The sequence below is a fragment of the Humulus lupulus genome, chromosome X (genome assembly GCF_963169125.1).
Source record: "Humulus lupulus chromosome X, drHumLupu1.1, whole genome shotgun sequence".
Lineage (NCBI taxonomy): Eukaryota > Viridiplantae > Streptophyta > Magnoliopsida > Rosales > Cannabaceae > Humulus > Humulus lupulus.
Window position 1 is genome coordinate 204,040,905 of NC_084802.1, and position 17,899 is coordinate 204,058,803.

General features: G+C 36.4%; 1 protein-coding gene across 9 annotated transcripts; it reads right to left on the reverse strand.

The window, feature by feature from the left end:
- Positions 1-4,541: 4,541 nt before the first annotated feature.
- Positions 4,542-10,803, reverse strand: LOC133805140 (sulfate transporter 1.3). Of its 9 annotated transcripts, none has more exons than XM_062243243.1 (16): positions 10,645-10,799; positions 10,025-10,177; positions 9,300-9,365; positions 8,624-8,959; positions 8,483-8,531; positions 8,180-8,387; positions 7,894-8,068; positions 7,669-7,734; positions 7,468-7,581; positions 7,220-7,336; positions 6,994-7,120; positions 5,796-6,082; positions 5,500-5,690; positions 5,313-5,398; positions 5,142-5,218; positions 4,542-5,017 (listed from the first exon to the last, which is right to left on the reverse strand). In XM_062243243.1, the coding sequence occupies exons 4-16, from the start codon at positions 8,942-8,944 to the stop codon at positions 4,874-4,876; spliced, it is 1,962 nt and encodes a 653-aa protein (XP_062099227.1). In that variant the 5' UTR covers positions 8,945-8,959; positions 9,300-9,365; positions 10,025-10,177; positions 10,645-10,799; the 3' UTR covers positions 4,542-4,873. The 9 variants fall into 9 exon arrangements, with proteins under 9 accessions (XP_062099227.1, XP_062099230.1, XP_062099222.1 ...); XM_062243246.1 differs by having other exon boundaries at positions 8,624-8,974; XM_062243238.1 differs by having other exon boundaries at positions 10,001-10,177.
- Between the last annotated feature and the right edge of the window lie 7,096 nt (positions 10,804-17,899).

The window sequence follows — 17,899 nt, forward strand, 5'->3', positions numbered from 1 at the left end:
TCTTCACTAAGTAAAATTACTTCATTTTCTAAAAAGGTTAAATTTATGAACTTTGAACTTAATAAATAATTATTTTTCTAAAAATAAAATTATAAAATTAATTTATCTAACTTAATAAAACGATACATTTATCGGTCTAAACCGAGTAAGGATTTTTAATCCTTATTAATTGTTAATGAAGACTTAAATGTCCAAAATTATAAAAGTGAGCTATAATTGCCATAATTAATCCAAGTAAGTTGTGGTTAAATACAATATTGACTAAGCGAAGCAAGAATACAATTGGAGAAAGGGAAAATCCCGGTTTGAGCTAAGGATTCCAGGTATAATTTTAAAATCAACAAAAATTAGAATAGTAACATGCAATATTTCCAAATTCTATTGTTCCAAAAAATACAAAATAATTCAAAAAATTAAGAAAATGCTATAATCTAACAATTATACACAAAATTAATACCTAAATGATAAATATAAAATTAAGGGTAAATATCACTTGGGTCTCCAAGCTTTACCAATTGTATCACTTAGGTCTCCAACCTTTATTTTGGAGCAATTAGATTCACAACCTTTACTTTCAGGTTCACATAAGTCCCAAATTTTATATTTTATTAAATAAATTCTAATTTATAAGGGTATGAAAGGATTTTAACAAAAAAAAAAACACATAGCATCCATTTTTTTTCTCTTTAAACCCTTCTTTACTAATTAATTATTACTAAATATATTATTTTGGTAATTGACTTAAATATCCTCTTGAAATATTAAGAAATAATAATAAAAACATTTACATAATTTAAAATATAAAAGTATTAAATTTATTAAGGGCCCTTCTATCAATAGCATTATTTTCTTCTCACTACACACATTTCTATTTAAAGTCAAAATAATTTTTAGCAATTTATGGGGAGTTTAAATACAAATGTGTGTAGTGAGAAAAAATGATGTTATTGATAGAAGCACCTTTAATAAATTTCATGCTTCTAATTTTTAAATTATGTAAATTTTTTATTAAAAATAATAAGCCAATTAGTATATAAGTGATATTAAATACTTTAGAGGTATAATAGAAAATAAAATTTTGATATTTGATAAGAATATTTAGGTCAATTTACCAAATAATATATTTGATAATAATTAATTAATTTGGTTAAAGAGAAAAAATAAATTGGTGCTACATTTTTACCCTTATAAATTAGGTTTTATTTAATAAAATATAACATTGGGACTCATGTGAGCCAAAATATAAAAGTTGGGATCTAATTGCTACAAAAAAAAAAAAAAAAATTAGGAACCTAAGTGATACAAGCGGTAAAGTTTAGGAACCCCAAGTGCCATTTACCCTAAAAATTAATATTAAAAAATTTCAATAAGTTAACATTTTCCATATATTTTAATTTCGGATTTAAATAAAAAAAATATCAAACTAATATAATCTAGCTAAAAAATAAATAAAAAATTAAATAAATAAACATTACCAATGGATTTTGATTTTGGATTTAATTATAAAAAAATGAAAACAAATATCAAACTAACATAGTGTAGCTATCAACATACAATGTTAAACACTTACCAACAATGTGGCACCAAATATCTCCAGAAAAAAAAAAAAAAATCAAGTTCTTGGGTTTGAAAATTTTCCCTCTTCAATCTCACATTACACAAAAATAATCCAGGTGGTATATGAGGTAATAAGCTCCCTGTCAAATCAAATTATCAACCTTTTAGAGCCTGGGGAGACAAATATCCAACTTCTTTTGGAATGAGATAAGAAAAAGTATCATTTCTTAGCATAAACGCCAAAAAAGAATCATATATCCATTAAAGTATATAATAAAGAATGGGTATCTTATGCTTATATAAATATAAATATATAATAATGGAAAACTTCAATAATAATGATAGGTACCAGCTTCAAATGAATCTGGCTTCGTTTTGTAACTACATTCAACCAACACCAAAAGAAGCACCTAATCTCTCTCTCTTGGTTGCTTGTGTCGTCATTTGAAAGGCAACCTGTAACAAGACTAGTTCTTAATTTATACAAGTTTAGAGTCTGTTCATACATATAATGGTTTCATAATAAAGTGCATTATATATAAATATATAGGGTAATTCTTTGGTATGACTCTTCTGTCTTTCTCAACTTTTGAACAGTTTTCGGCGCGATTTTTTTTTTATGATCTTGTATATTGTATTTATTTAGAGCATCCTGCAAATTTTCAGAAAATTCTGAATAATTTACAGTGCCGAAAACTAAGTTCAAACATGTTATTTTCCACACGCATAAAAAAATTAGTCACGTATGCAATAATCTGTTTTCGGCACTGTAAATTATTCAGAATTTTTTAAAAATTTACAAGATGCTCTAAATAACTACAATATACACGGTCATAAAAAAAAATCGCACCAAAAACTGTTCAAAGGTTGAGAAACACAAAAGAACCCTAGGTAGGGCTCTTAAGAAACCCCCAATATATATATATATATGTATGTATTTAATTATGTTAGGAATGATCATCGGTTTATGTGAATAAATTTTAGTACCCTTAATTAAGTCTATTTTTCAGTGCTTATCCACACTCAGATTTTTCCACCTGGCCAAACCCTTTTTAAGGCAGCTTATTATAACTTTGGACCAAAACCTTATTCTATAAATTACTTTTTTGTAACTGCTCCCTTACTTGCTTACCTCAAGCTGAAGCTGTGTATTTATTGGTTATTTTTATTATATGTTTATTGGAAAATAATGATTTCTGATTGGGATTCCACTCCACCACATTTCCTTTTTCTTTTTATTTTTTTTTAAAGAAAAGAGTACAAAATAATCAATTCAACCCACTCAATTCCATTTCTTAATAAGTGGAAGACTTTCTCCAGTACTACTCTTTCTTTCTCCTTTATCGTTCTTACTCAAGAACTTCATAAAGTTTGTACATATGTTCTTCCCCAGAAAAATCTCTGCAAATTAACCAGAGGGCTTCTGAAGCTTATGCTAGTCTGATCAAATAGTGGAGCAACTGGTAACCCTAATTAATATTTGCAGTTTTTTTTCTCCTTCTTTTTCTAATATGATGGTGTTTTTGTATAAGGTCGTGAGAAAATGATAAGTTTAGAGTTCTTTTTAGAAGACTCAAAATGTGAGTTATATATAAGAAGTTTCTCCACTCCACTATCAGATTATTGATAACCGAAAATTAAGAAGAAGGAAAAAAAAATCCTTTCGTTTGTATTAGTTTAATGCACGGTTATTTAATCTGACAAAACCCACTATACAGTGATTTTTTATTTTGGTTTTAAAATGCTTCTTAATTTGTACGTGAAAACTTGGTTTACGTTCCCTAATAACTAATTAGATTATAATACTGATAATAGTAAGTTCCAAGATATAACTAAGATTAAAGGCTCGCTGGGTTTCTCTTTTATGTAATTGTTTGTATATAAAATATGAAATAGACGAGAATTTTTTTTAACAACATTATTTTAAAACATTTTAATCATCTTTGTTTCATAATTTAAAGAAAAGGAGATACTTAACAAAAGTTTTAATTTTGGAAATTCTATGTTCGGAAATGAATTAATATATCATTGTATAATTTTGATGTGTTACTTCATGTCCAATTAATGATCTTAACTCCATGATAGTTTGATTTTGCATGATAGAGGAGGAGTAAGTAGACATATTATTAATTCCATATCAAGTTGTTTTTTTTAAAAAAAAAAACAATTTAGTTGAGACATTTTTTTCTGACATATCCTTAATAAACATTTTGTTTGTTTCTTTTCACTTATGTTATTAAGTCGCAACAGATTCAAACTGATTAATTGGATGAGGATAATTTAATTATTATTATTATAGTTTACAAGTACTAAGGGCATAATGTTCTTCTCTGTTCTCTAAAATATATCATCAATACACTATTTTATTTATTTTATATCTAATTTTTACATTATACTATACATCAACTTATTTATTTTTTTTCTATATTATTAAATATTATTTTTTTAATATTTTTTATTCATTTAAAATTTTTTCTCTCATTATTAATAATATCTTTATATCTTTTAATATTTAAGATATTTATTCATATATAATATCAAAATATAATTATACTTTATTTTATATTATTCCAAAACAAATAAAATATAAATTAATACAAAATTTAAAAATAATTCTCAATATAATTATTATAACAAAATATAAAATGATAATATGTATATAAGTTTAAAAAAATTACTAAAATCATATAATATTATTCTTAATATCAAACATATATATAGAAAAGTTAGAAACAAAATAATAAAATATTTATAAAGGAATGAATAGTTGTCTCAAAAAATTTAAATGGAGAAACATTTTATCACATTTGAGCTATAATTGTAGAATATATCTATTTTAAAAGAGGCATTGGAAGTGCTCTAAGAGATAGATTGCTATGCTAGTAATGTTGGTTTTCGTGCTTGATATATAAGATTACTTCATCTTATTACTTCAAGCTCATTAATATATATATATATATATATATTTATATGAAAACAAAAGATCTGTGAAAACCCTCGAGGTTATGACTTATATATATAAACTATATAGGTAACATAAACTCAAGTATGTAGACAGCTTTAGATGGCTCCTACAGTTCAATTCTACGTACACTTTTGCAAGTTACATTAAATCCATGCATGCTTTTAGTGGAAGTGTACAATTAATTGTACACGTTGTTATTTTTCTTCTTCTATTGGAATTAAGGCACATGACCCTCCATTGACCACCTTCATAATGCTTATTGTAATTCCTTCACAATTCAACTACTCATCGTGTTCAAGCATCTGATATATGATCAACAAACTATCAACAGTTCATGTGTGTTTGTTGTTGCTAAACTTCTTCCAGCAATTTTGGAGAACAGGCTGCCACTGCGTCCGCGACAGTGAGGAAGATTCGGTCCTCGCCAATCAAAGTCGTAAACTTGGATGCATGAAGTTTGTCAATCACCACAGGACCAGGATTTGCAAGAACAAGCTGTTTAGCAATACCAGAGGTCAGCACTCACACCAATTGTACAATTATAACTTGTTATAGTATGAAATGTTGTCGCTTTACTATAAGTGAGAGGAACTAGAAATAGAATGGATTAGTTATTTACTTGAATGTCTCTCTTTTGGAGACTCCTATACAACTCTTCCAAGGCATGGATACCACTGGTGTCAATGTCAGTAACAGCTGCAACAATTAAACAACAAAGGAACATAAGAAATAAAATGTTATATAGTTGAACAAAGACTCATCTGCAAAAACTAGGTTGAACTTCTCTTACGTGACATTTCGACTATCAAGAAGTGAATAGGTGGTAGATCAGCTGCTTTAAGTAGTTCTTCTTCATCGCCCAACCATCTCAATATTCTACATACACAATAAGTAGTTGAGATCAATAGTTAGATTGATTTATACTAGTATAACACACCCAGAGTAAATACGAACAAAGACAAAAAGGTTTTCTATACCTTTCTCTAACATAATTAGAGTTCGAAAAGTAAATTGCTGAATCAACTCTGACAATCAAAACGCCTGGAACCTTAGTTGCTTCAGGATATTGTTGGATGTTTCTGTACACAGTTGTTCTAGGGATCTTTCCAAGAGTTGCGGTCCGTGGTCTAGTAACTTGTAACAGAATTTTAGCAAAGGATATGACGACCTACCAAGGCACAACAACAACATATTAAATCACTTGATACAATCTTCCTTAACCTGCTCTAGGAATATAAGATAGCTGTAGTTAGTTAATGTTAGGAATTAGTACCGCAATTAAGAGACCAATCTCAACAGATGAGAATACAACACCAAAGAAGGCTCCCATGCAAGCCACGAAATCAAACTTGTCAATCTTCCATATCAGGATTGCAGCCTGAAAATCGATTAGATTGAGCACAGCGGATATAATGATGGCGGCTAGGATGGCGTTGGGAGTGTACTTGAAAAGAGGTGTGATGAACATCAGTGTTAGGAACACAACGAAGGACATCACAATATTAGAGACTGCAGTTTGGCATCCAGCCATGTAATTGACTGCCGAGCGAGAGAATGAACCTACAAGAAATGAGCAAGAAGATATCACCAGTTAAAAGACTTGAGATATGTCTTTCTAGTTTTAGTCACAAACACCTCTGAATATCATGCTAAAAAGGTTCTAGAGACTAGAGACATTTACTCATCTTTAGGCCAGCTATAAGTTCGTTTACTAATCTATAATGACAAGAATTTGAAACATAATAAAAGCAAGAAAAATGGGATTATTGACTCCCTTGTGTTCAGATTTCTATGAAAAGTAATATCTAATAATATCAGTTTGATTCCCTTTCTGTAGTGTTTACTGACTTGTTATTATAAAGCTAAGAATGCTAATCAAAATAAGTCAATTACTTAAATAAGTGAGGATCAAGTGTAAATTTTAGAAATTTGTGAAGATTGTGTAAAAAATTTCATACTTAATATTCTAGTCTCATGGAGGACCCTTGGAACTGAGTTTCTTTTCCTAGTCTTAATCATGGAGAACCCACAATATTACAATAATATCACTTTCACACTTGGGTTGGTGAACACTATAATTATGAAAGGAATTGTCTTCTCAAACACCATTCCATTCTAATTCTTTTTAAATATAAATGCTATCAATTTATATCCCTATCTAACTTTGGTTGGTGAACATTGAACACTGAACGCATCTATTAATATGAAAGGAAACACTCAAACATCTATCCATTCTCATTCTTTTTAAATATAAGTGCTACCAACTGTGCAATTCCAATTTCTAGATTAATTGTTGCACAGTATTGTGATAAGCAGCTAATATTCAGATATTAATAGCTGAATTTTTGCTTTAAAGGCATGGTCTATTGCCCTCAAATTAGGCAATGTTGACTTCATTGAATTTACTTTTGGACCTTCTAATTGAATTATTGTTTGAAATAGGTGATTTAAATGAATAGCTTTATTCTCACCTGTTGTCACATAGCAGGAAGTCATTGAGCCAATAACGTTCATGGTTCCAAGTGCCACCATTTCCTTGTTTCCATCAAGTTGATAATCCTTCATGGAAGCAAATGTTCTTCCAATAGCTATAGCTTCCTAATAAAGTCAACCCCCAAAAAGTTCACTTTCAATGTTTAGATTCACGACACTACAAAGCCCAAACCAAATTTCTTCAAAATAGGTGAATTAGCTCACCGTTAACGCAATCACGCCAGCCACAACCCCAATCTTAAAGCCTTTGATGAGATATTCTCCAGTGAAGTATATTTGATTAAAGGATGAAGGGCTGATTCCTTTCTCTATATGTTTCACCTTCATACAATAAGTCAAACACATTATGAAAAGCCAATGATAACAAGTACTACAACCATTCTTTATATGATTAAATCTCTTGGTTAAGTACATAGAAATGAGGAGGGAGAAAAACCATGTCAAGTGCTTACTATTTCAACTCCTTGCTTTTCTGCATGGGTTATGTACACAAAAAAAGTGGACAAAATAACTGATATCAATGGAGCTATTGCAGGCACCCAGAAGAGTTTTTTGTTCTTCTTTCCCTGCTCCCAACACAAGAGCAAGTGAGAAAACGATCGCAGGCTTAGATAGTTTGAAGTAAATCATGGAAGTGATATTGCGATTCTTACGATGAATTTAGCGACTAGAAGAAAGGTTAAAAACACCCCTCCTATGACTATGGTCTGCCAATTCCACTGCAATTTTGTAATATATAAATAAGTAACTAGAAAGCTTTAGATCGATTTGTTCTTGAAACTGCATGGTGAATATACTTTAAAGAACAAATACAAAAAGGAGAGAAGTATACATGAGTGGGAGAGGCGAGAGAGAGAGAGGGAGAGAGAGAAGTTTACCCCATGATGGGCTGAGTCAACTACTGAATGCATCACTGAGATGATATCAGTTTTCTTTGTGAACTTTTTTATGCCAAGAAATCCCTTAAGCTGTTGGAGGGCAATGGTGATGGCAGCACCACCCATAAAACCAACAATAGCAGCATGGGATAGGAAATCAATCAAGAAACCTAATCTGAAATGATATGAATAAGAAGACATGAAATCAGTGCATATCTTATCAGAGAAATAGGTGAGGAAATTAGCCAAAACAGGCCTAAACAGTTAACGCTTAGTCGACAATTACCTCAAAATCCCAAGAGTTGCTTGGGTTATCCCAGCAAAAAAAGTAGCTGTAAATGCAAGTCTCAGATATTCAGCTGGATGTGTAGTATGATCGACTTGATTCTGAAGCAGGGTACCAAGTAAGAGAGATACCACAGCCACTGGTCCTATGGCTATATCTCTTGAGCTTCCCATAAAAGCATAGATCAGTGGTGGAACAAAGCTGGAGTCTGCGGAAAATTAAAGGGTTAAAGAAGACTAAGCAAAAAATTCTGTTAAACAACCAAGCTGAAAAAAACCATAGATAAGTAGAAAGATAACATACACAATCCATACTGTGGAGCCAAATTTGCAAGTTTTGAGTACCCAATATCCTGTGTTTTGGAAATCAAAGGGATTGGTCAACATTGTGAATGACAGAATCTATAAACCTTATAAGAGAAGCTAGTAGCTGATAATGATGTACCTGAGGAATGCAGAGACTTGCAATAGTGAGTCCAGCAATAAGATCTCCCCTAAATTTTTTAAGACTATAATCTCTAGACCATTCAAAGATGGGGAAAATGGTCTGCACTCCAAGGATGAATTTTTTAGACTTGGACTGATCCTTGAATGGACGTAAAGGGTCATCAGCAAAGAAGGTTTCTTTGACAGTGTTTTTGAACTCCTTGAAGAGGTTTTGCTTTGAAGGAACTGAAACTTTGGGAATATATCGGTCACTTGGGGTACTCCTTATTATGTCCATCTCTTCTTTACCTTCAGCATTTGAATGAACTGTTGAAGCCATCTAAGTATATTTCACCTGGAATTCAGAATACTGATATTCTTGATATGAGCAATATAAATTGAGGGAAAGTTAGCATAGAAATAATGCTTTGTTTACATGCAATTATGCATAGACAACTGCCCCTTTAGCTTCAAGTTCAGAAGGGTTCATAATAGACCAACCACTTGAGCAAGTGGCTTTATAGTCGTATTGTGACACAAAGTCTTTACCTATGTAAATAAAGTCCTAAATTACTGAAAGTAATGAAATAACACCATCTTGTCAAACAGTTGAAAAAAAAAAAAAAAGTGAGGTAAACTCAATGAAAAAAAGTGTATAATGCTATAGAAGCTTACAGAGTCATATAATCAAATACCTTAATGGAGCAGTAGAGAGTTATTGAATGCAGAAGAGGAGGTTGGGGAACTTGGTCTTAAATAAGCTGTTAAGAAAGAATTTTAGTCAAACTTTACAACTGAAAATCACAAGCACCAACAGCAGTGAAATAATGAATCTGGATCTCTTACATGTCACATACATACAGGATTAGACAAAGTGAAGTTACTAATGATAAAATAATTGAAAACTAGAGTCAACAGCCAACGCATGGATTATTATTATTAATTTTCAATGGCTTATAGTTGATGTAAGCAATAATCTCATCAATACCATAACTCTGGTGTTTAAGGCTTATAATACGAAGCTTGAAATGAGTTTGTTGACTTGAAATCACAGATGGCAGAAGAAGAGAGCTAAAGCCACTTTTTATAATGATATCTTTCAAATCTTTGTTCATCTTGTAAAGCCAATGCACCAAAGTTTTCTTTTTGAGCTTTAATGGGGTTTCTTATGTTAATGAATTATTATTTAGTATAAAAGTGCGTGAGGGATCAAAATCAAGTAAGGTCCCACACTTTAGACTTAAACCTCAAATGTGAGGTTGTATTAATTCCTGGTCCAATTCTCCTTCCAATTAAAGCTTAAGAATATAATATCATTCGAGAAGGTCCACAAAGCAAGTTAAAAACGACTAAAGATTAAAACCAAACAAACAAAGTGTTAGAGTGAACCACTGACCAATTCAACTCAAGCAAAAACAACCTTGCAACAGACGCTTAGATATATACACATTGCGAGAGCATCATCTTTGTATTTTTCTTCTTGTTATACGCTGAAATAGTTGTTATTGGTATTCGACTCTTGATTGGGACTTTTAAAGAAAATAAAAGGGCATCCATCCATATCCATCCAATCCTAGCAAGCATTTTTAAAAATTCCAAAAAGAAAAAACAGTGTCATTGAAAATATGCCATTATTCTTGAAAAGGATTTAATAAAAAATCATTACTGAAATCTAAAACTGGACATTGTTTTCAAGAAACGCTAAGAGGGTGCATGTGTTCATGAGATGTTGTTTGATCCCTCTTGGAATGCATAAAGAGACAACTTGACCAAATCCAATCAAACTCATAAAGATTATTATTCTGCCAAGATATCTTTGATCTAATGTAACATTTAACCCCTACCCTCATATCATAGGCTATCGGCATCTACTATGACAATTCTCCCTACAAGCATTGCTATTATTAAAAACAAAAAAATAATCATTACTCGAAACCCAGATTTTTATTATTATATTTTTCTTTTTGGGTAATTGGTCTTTTCAATATGTATAAAAATGTGAAGAATAAAGTCCAAAAACAGAGTGTTAAGACTTCTCACCTCATTCATGTGCTTCTAATGAAAACCGTCGATAGTGGGAGAAAAAGCCTCTCTTTTATCAGAAAGAAACAATATATTTATATATATATATATAGTATCTATATGTATACATAAAAAAAAAGTGAAAGAAGAAGAAGAAGATGCAATATTATTATATACGTGTTATAGTGAAAAAGCAGAAGTGGGAATCAGTAGCCACCTTCCGTTTTCCTCTTCGCACAGCACACTTGATGGTCCTCGTATTTTAGGAGGAACTTACTCAATTATAAATCTCAATCTTTTTCAATGTTTTGAACAAAATCTCATAACAATCTATTGTATATGGTCCATGACTCCGTCCAAGTTCAATGTACTCAAACTGCTTCCTCACTCAAAATCTAATTTAATTAACCATTAACCTTTTTGGTTTTGCAAGATTCATGACATAAGAGGAAAAAGTCTCACCAAAATAATAGGGGTTATTATTATTATTTTGCTGTAAAACATTCATTTTAATTAAATAATAGAAAAAGCAAACCAGGTGTGGGGACTTCGATTATCCACGTGTACAATCAAAAAGTCAAATTTTATACTTTTTTATTTTATTTTATTAAAAAAAAGTAATAACAAGTATGAGCTTTATCGTTAGTGTGGGGTGTCCGAGCGAGTTAAGTTTCCACAGGTGTGGACCCCACAAATGTTGAATAAGGACGTGTTTGAGGTCATATTCAATATTAAGCTCCTGGCCTACGTGTAAACTTTTCAAACTAGTTGACGCACTACACATATTTTGCAGTCTGGGTCTCCTCTTGGACTTTGGACCTTCATAGTATATATATATTATGAGATAAAAATAAAGTCTCCTACTACTTTTTATTAAATAAAAATTACAAATATTTACATAATTTATAAACAAAATCTTTAAGATATTCTTTGATCCATGTTGATGTAATTCTCCAATCTTAATAGTTAGGCTTGGAATGCTAGTTATAGATTTAGACCCATAGTGAAGCTATACTTTTAGGGCCAAAATCTGACCTACTTTTGTGGACATTTCTTCATAAATGTGCATGCGCATCTCTTTAGAAGTGTGGGTAATCTTTGGCTTGGTTAGTGGCAGAGTTAGGATTCAACTTTAATGGAAACAAATTTAAAAAAATATATATAATAAGTAAAAAATTTATTAAGAAATTGAGACAAATTTTGTAGTAACTTGTATTTATGTTGTTGTCCGTGTTTTCACATCTGACACGTGTCCCCCATTGGCTGGCTCGGACGTTCATAAACGTCATCAGGACATGTTACTGCCCGAGGACTCTAGTCGGAGCGAGGGTCCTCCTAGGTGAGACCTTGCCTTTGACAGGGCCGTGGGTGCCTTGATAGATTACTCTCCGAGGTCTGTCCTCAGAGATGGGGGTTCTCCCGCTTGGATAATTAAGGCGAGGACTCTCGTCTACCACTTGTCTCACAGGACCGAGGTTTTGGTTCTCAGACCTAAGATAAGGCGCAATGTGCAGCAAATGCGGATTTTCAGAGGCAAAGGATCGTCTGACAACCTTTATGGGCGATTCTTCAACAGAGTTGTTACGACTCGACAATTCGCACACCCACTACGTCATCTGACAAGAAGGTACTTACAGCATGCTTCGACAGTACTTGGGGCATGTTCTCTATAAAGTAGGTGCTTTTCTGCAGTGGGCCCCGCAGATCTCGCTTGGGTCGTGGTCTCTATTCAATGCATCCCAATGCATTGAATTGATATTAATCCCCCAATAATGGGAAGAATGTGTATTAATTACTTATGATTAATATTAATGACCCCATCCTCTATAAATAGGGCCGGGAGTCTCATTGTAAATGGGTCAATTTTTTTAGAGAGAAAATACTTTGTACTCAGAGCAATCTAAACGTTGCCTGAGAATACACCATTGAAGCTTGCCCTCACAAGCTTCCAATCCTCTTAATACTAGAGACTCGTTGTCTTCGATTTGCTTATTTCTTTAATCTCTCTTCTTACGGTTGATAGCGAAAAAGGTAGTCAACATTTTGGTGCTTTCATTGAAAGGTTGAAGAAAGCATTTGAAACACTCACAACCATGGTAACTATACGAAGAAACATTACAGATGACGTGCTCCCTCCTACCGGAGTTGAAGGAGGAGAACCCAGTCAGCAACCACCCCAGAACGTGCTTGAGATCATGGAGGACTACGACGAATACGCCGAGTATGATGGCGAAGATAATGGTGTCAACCAAGGGTATTATGAGGAAGAATACCCTCAACCCATGGACGCGAAAGAGACACCGGAGGTGGTGGTGCTCCGTAAGTAGGTGGCCACCCAGCAACAAAAGATCGATGCTCAAGAGGGTAATATTGCCGCCCTACAGGAGATGGTACTTGCCATGAAGGCCACTCTTACAGCCCAGGGCTGTGAGTGGACCCCAATGGCAACGTACTTGCTCGGCACCCAACTGGCGTGCCACCTGCGCACCCCGTCGGAGTGACACCTGTCAGTGCCACTGGAGTGCCTCCCGAGCACCTGGCTGCAGAGGCTCGAGATCCACCAGCTGAGGTGCCTGCCGGGCACCTAGTAGGAGTTGGAACCCCGATGCCATTGCAGGACCGTGGTAAGGGACAGGGTGATGATAATCCTGCTCCAAAGCAGAAGAGGGCTCGTCAAGAACCCGGAGGTCACCAGGTTCCTCAGTAGGTTGGCAGAGGTAATAACCCAGGGACTCGAGGGCACCGCTAGGCAGCCAGTGCCCGTGGAGCTCGAGGTATTCCCCCCCGACGCGCCTGTACGGACCGTGTGAGGCCTGGAGTTGGTGTGCCCTCGGGACCTAACCAACCCCGTAGGAATAACAGTCCAGGGATCTGCTCAAGGAATGGCCCACAAAACCGAGAACGCGACATCAATATCTTGGTAAATGAAAATGTCAAGTCCGATGGAGAGACTGAAGTGGCTCGTCCGGAGGATAACGGTGCATTTCAAGGACAGGCCGACCTGCGAGACAACCTTAATGCCCGGAGATGCAATAAGGTAAGAGGACGCAAGCCTATCAGGAGAGGCCTGTTAGATCTCCGAGATAATCTCAATGCTCGGAGAAGAGATAACCCGGTTCAGAGCGTCAACCGGGATCGTGATCCGCTCCGCGCGGAGTTTGAAAGTCTGAAGCGAATAATGCTCAGGATGGCCAGGTGGCAAGGCCATGAATCTGACTCAGAAGACGAAGAGGTGGATCCATGTGCCCCTCACCTTGTTGAGGCCTCGCTACCACTAGGCTTCAAAATGTCATCCATACCGCCCTATGACGATGGTTGGGATCCCACAGACCACCTGTCTAAGTTCAACAGGTTAATGTCGGTGCATCGTGTCTCTGACGATGCCAAGTGTCATGTGTTCCCGGTCACCGTGATGGGGCCAGCAGATGAATGGTTCAAAAATCTCCGACCAGGGTCCATTCAATCATGGCACTAATTATCATCCTCCTTCCGAAGACAATTTATAGGAGTTCGGAAGGTGAGCTTTGAGGTCAACGCCTTGGCCAACATAAAGCAAGGTTCCTTCGAGACCCTTAATGTAACGCCCTAAACTCCAAGGACTGTTACGGGGTGCCTTATAAACAGTGCTAAACTCGCTAATCGAGTCATTTGGCCAAAATCGTGTAACTAAGCATGACTAGCAATTTAGGGAATAAAAGTTTTGGTTAAGATATAACGTTTCATTAGAACTTTTACTGTATACATTGGGATCCCAAAAATATAATTTAAAGGTCTATTACAAGAAAATATTTACAACCAGTCGATCGAAGCGACAAAACAGGGTTTAACCCTAGTTCATCTTTCAACCCTCAGTCGTGGCGGTCGAGCAGCCGCATATGTACACATTGTCACCTAAGCACTCTAACTCAGGGGTGGTCCATCTTTTTTTTTGCCTTTACCTGCACCAGATAGCACCCATGAGCTGAAGCCCAGCAAGAAAACTTAATATGCTCATGAACAATAATAACATGTCATCAAATCATAAGGCACATGCCTAGCAAATTAGCCCTAAACATGTAGGCAAATAAGTTCACGTAATGATGGGTATCCAGGATAAGGAATCCCGCCCTCCTGAGTGGATGACTATCAAGTCAATCCTAATCAGATGAGTGATTTAACACTGGTGGTTCCGGTAACCATACCGGGCTTATAGCCCTAAATAAAAGAGTGGCAGTTGTACAAGTTACTAAGGTGGATTCCGTTCCCTTTAGCCATGTGACGATAGGGTCACCGGAGCTTTGCAAATAAGTGATCCTTTCACTAGCTTATCAAGATAGGTGTTCGATGAACTAGTCACCAATATAACCTATCGCATGACCGTAGAGTCACAACCATGAGATTCCGCTCCCTAGCCATGTGACAAACCGTCACCTAGACCTTTGGCCTTGGCTCTGAGTAACTAGTCCTAGACTAGTCAAGTGCTTATAATTTTCATCGACCTTAGGGTCGGTCTAGCAGTAATGCTCCTAGAGTCATTCAACGCTGATATTAATTAGATCTAATCTTTTATCGGCCCTGCGTTCATGATGCTTATGCCGTTCTCGGCTCTTAGGTCCGTAATACGCGACCAGTGCCGACCCTGACTAGTCAGTGCCATACACAAGTAAGAAGTGCTACCAAACATATATCATATGTCAAATATCCGAATACAGGGCGTTCAACATGCTTACTTAACAATTGCTAGCAAAACTAGGATCATGCATAAACATAGAGGCTCAAGCTCTGACCAATCTCATATTCAATATTCACGGCATGCCCTAATCACATGTTTCTCGTGCATCACATGCATCACATTTAAACATCCAACATGCATCAAGAATAACCATGCATGTCACATATACACAGGGTGCAGTTTTCTTACCTCTGGTTCGAGCGAGAATTAGAACAAGATCGACCCTTGAGAACGATCGGCCTTTTAATCCCTTAGCGATCACCTAGTCATAACCAAATACAATCTCTGATTAATGAAAATCAACAAAAATAGGGTCTTGATTTAAACCCCACTCTTGGGACCCCGAAATGTACCCACACGGTGAGTAGATTCGATCCCGGGCCTTAAGGATTGAAACCCCGAGCCAAAAACCCTTAAAAACACTCAAAACGGGGTTTTGAAGAAACAGGGCATCGCTACCCCCCTAGCGCCCTAGCTCAAGACAGAACCAAATCGCCCTAGAGCCACTTTAGGTAGCGCTGTAGCGCCCCCTACTGAACGCTGTAGCGCTACCTCCAGCCTGAAAATGCCCAGCAACTTCTCCCTTCGATTCCACCATTTCTAACCCAAACCAAAAGCTTCCAAACATCAAATTAGGTCCCAAATGAACCCAAAAACCATCCCCACATGTCCTAGGCACCATAACCCCAAGAGCCCCAGCCAAAACTCCAATCAATTCCCAACTTTCCAACTTAAAAACCAGCTGAAACTCATCTAGGAAAACAGAGCAAGAACAAGAGTTCTAATGGCTAAAAACTCACCTCAATCTCAGCAACACACCCTCTTCAATGGTAGAGCATAACCCTAGCTTATCACAACTTGGTTCCTTGGCTTGGTTCCTCAAAAAGAGCTTAAAAATCCAAAGAGAAATGGGGAAGAAAAACCATCGGGAGAGAAGGAGGAAATGAGACTCTGTTTTTGGTAAGCTTCTACAGCCTTAATGGCTAATATAAATCCTTAAGGGTGAAAAGACCTAAATGCCCTCAAGTCTAAAATAAAACCTTAACAGCCACCAAGAGCAAAATCATCATTTCGCACTTATTTCGTTAATCATAATTAACACCCTCCAATTCCCGGTAATGTTCTGACCATTTAAATCACCCCGAGACTCACCCCGAGTCTCGAACTTAATCCCGTTATGACCAGATCGAACACTTGCATTTCATGATCGTCTCATGCCGAAAGGCTCGAACAAATCCACATATAATGCGGTACCATTTATAACTCACCCACATCCACGAAAATACACAATTACACCCTCAACGGGCCAAATTACCAAAATGCCCTTATAATTAAAAATAAACCCATATGCATGCATTTACCATCATATTATAATATAATTCACATAATCATGCATATAACCATTTAATAACATAATAAACCAATTATGGCCCTCCCGGCCTCCTAATCAAGGTCCTAAACCTTATTAGGAAATTTAAGGCATTACACTCAAAGCCTACATCAAGCGCTTCAAGGAGGAAGCAATGAGAACTAAAAGGGTCGATGATGGCTAGCAGTTGATGGCGTTACAAGCTGGCATTCGTGCAGGGTCCCCACTTTGGGATGATCTCCAACAAAGGGGATGCTGGCGTCTCGACGACTTCATTCGTCGAGCACAAGAATACATCGGCTGGGAGGATGCCTAGATCGGGGCATTCGGAGCACCAGCCATTTTCCCTACATCGGCTTTGCCTGGCCCCATGGCTTCGGGGATCCAATATTCCCCCTATGTTCTCGTCCAACAGAGCTAAGGGGGAGTCCAACCCAGCTAGAGCGCCACACCTTCCGGTTATAGCGTCATGTCCGCTCCTGGATTTGGTATGGCTCCGGCAACATTCGGGGCAGCGCCCACTGGATATAGTGCTTTTCAGACTGCATTCAGTGCTAGAGTTGTTGGCCCCTCCCAGCCTACTGAATCCAGTCGAGCTTCCAACGATACTAGGCGTGGAGGGAAAGGTAAGGGTCGGAAACCCAGGGGGAGCGGAACCACATAGCCCGAGCAGGGAGTTACCTTAGGCGAGAAGTATGTTTCATAGTATTCCAAGTACACCGACTTAGTAGACTCTCGAGAGAATATCTTCGTGGCCACGACACAAAACGTTCATTATAGGAAGCCGCAGCCCATCCGAAGAGACAGGGATAGGCGGGACCCTGTCAAGTTTTGTCATTTCCACAAAGACACAGGGCACCACACCAATGAGTGTCGTCAACTCAAGGACGAGATTGAGAATCTCATCAAGCTGGGACACCTCCACCAATATGCCAAGGGTGGAACGCGTCCAACGCAGCCTCTTGTGGCAGGAACGGTGGTACCACCTGTTGATCCACAAGTCCCAGCAGTAGCTCCTGTAGCCCCCTAACATCCAATGGCCCAAGGACCTCCTCCGATAAACGAGTAGGTAGGAACCATCTCAGGAGGGTCTCACTTGGGGGGCACTTCACGAAGCTCGCGGAATAGGTATGAGCGGTCTTTGAATCGCGATGATGAGGTCATGGATTTGGCCCAGCTGCCTGCCCAAATGC

Excerpts from the sequence above, each read along its gene's own strand:
- LOC133805140 (XM_062243241.1), bottom strand. The coding sequence starts at position 8,944 with ATGGCTTCAACAGTTCATTCAAATGCTGAAGGTAAAGAAGAGATGGAC. Across the intron at positions 8,069-8,179 it reads GCAACTCTTGGGATTTTGAG|ATTAGGTTTCTTGATTGATT; the intron begins GTAATTGTCGAC and ends ATATCATTTCAG. Across the intron at positions 5,399-5,499 it reads TCTAATTATGTTAGAGAAAG|AATATTGAGATGGTTGGGCG; the intron begins GTATAGAAAACC and ends TTGTGTATGTAG.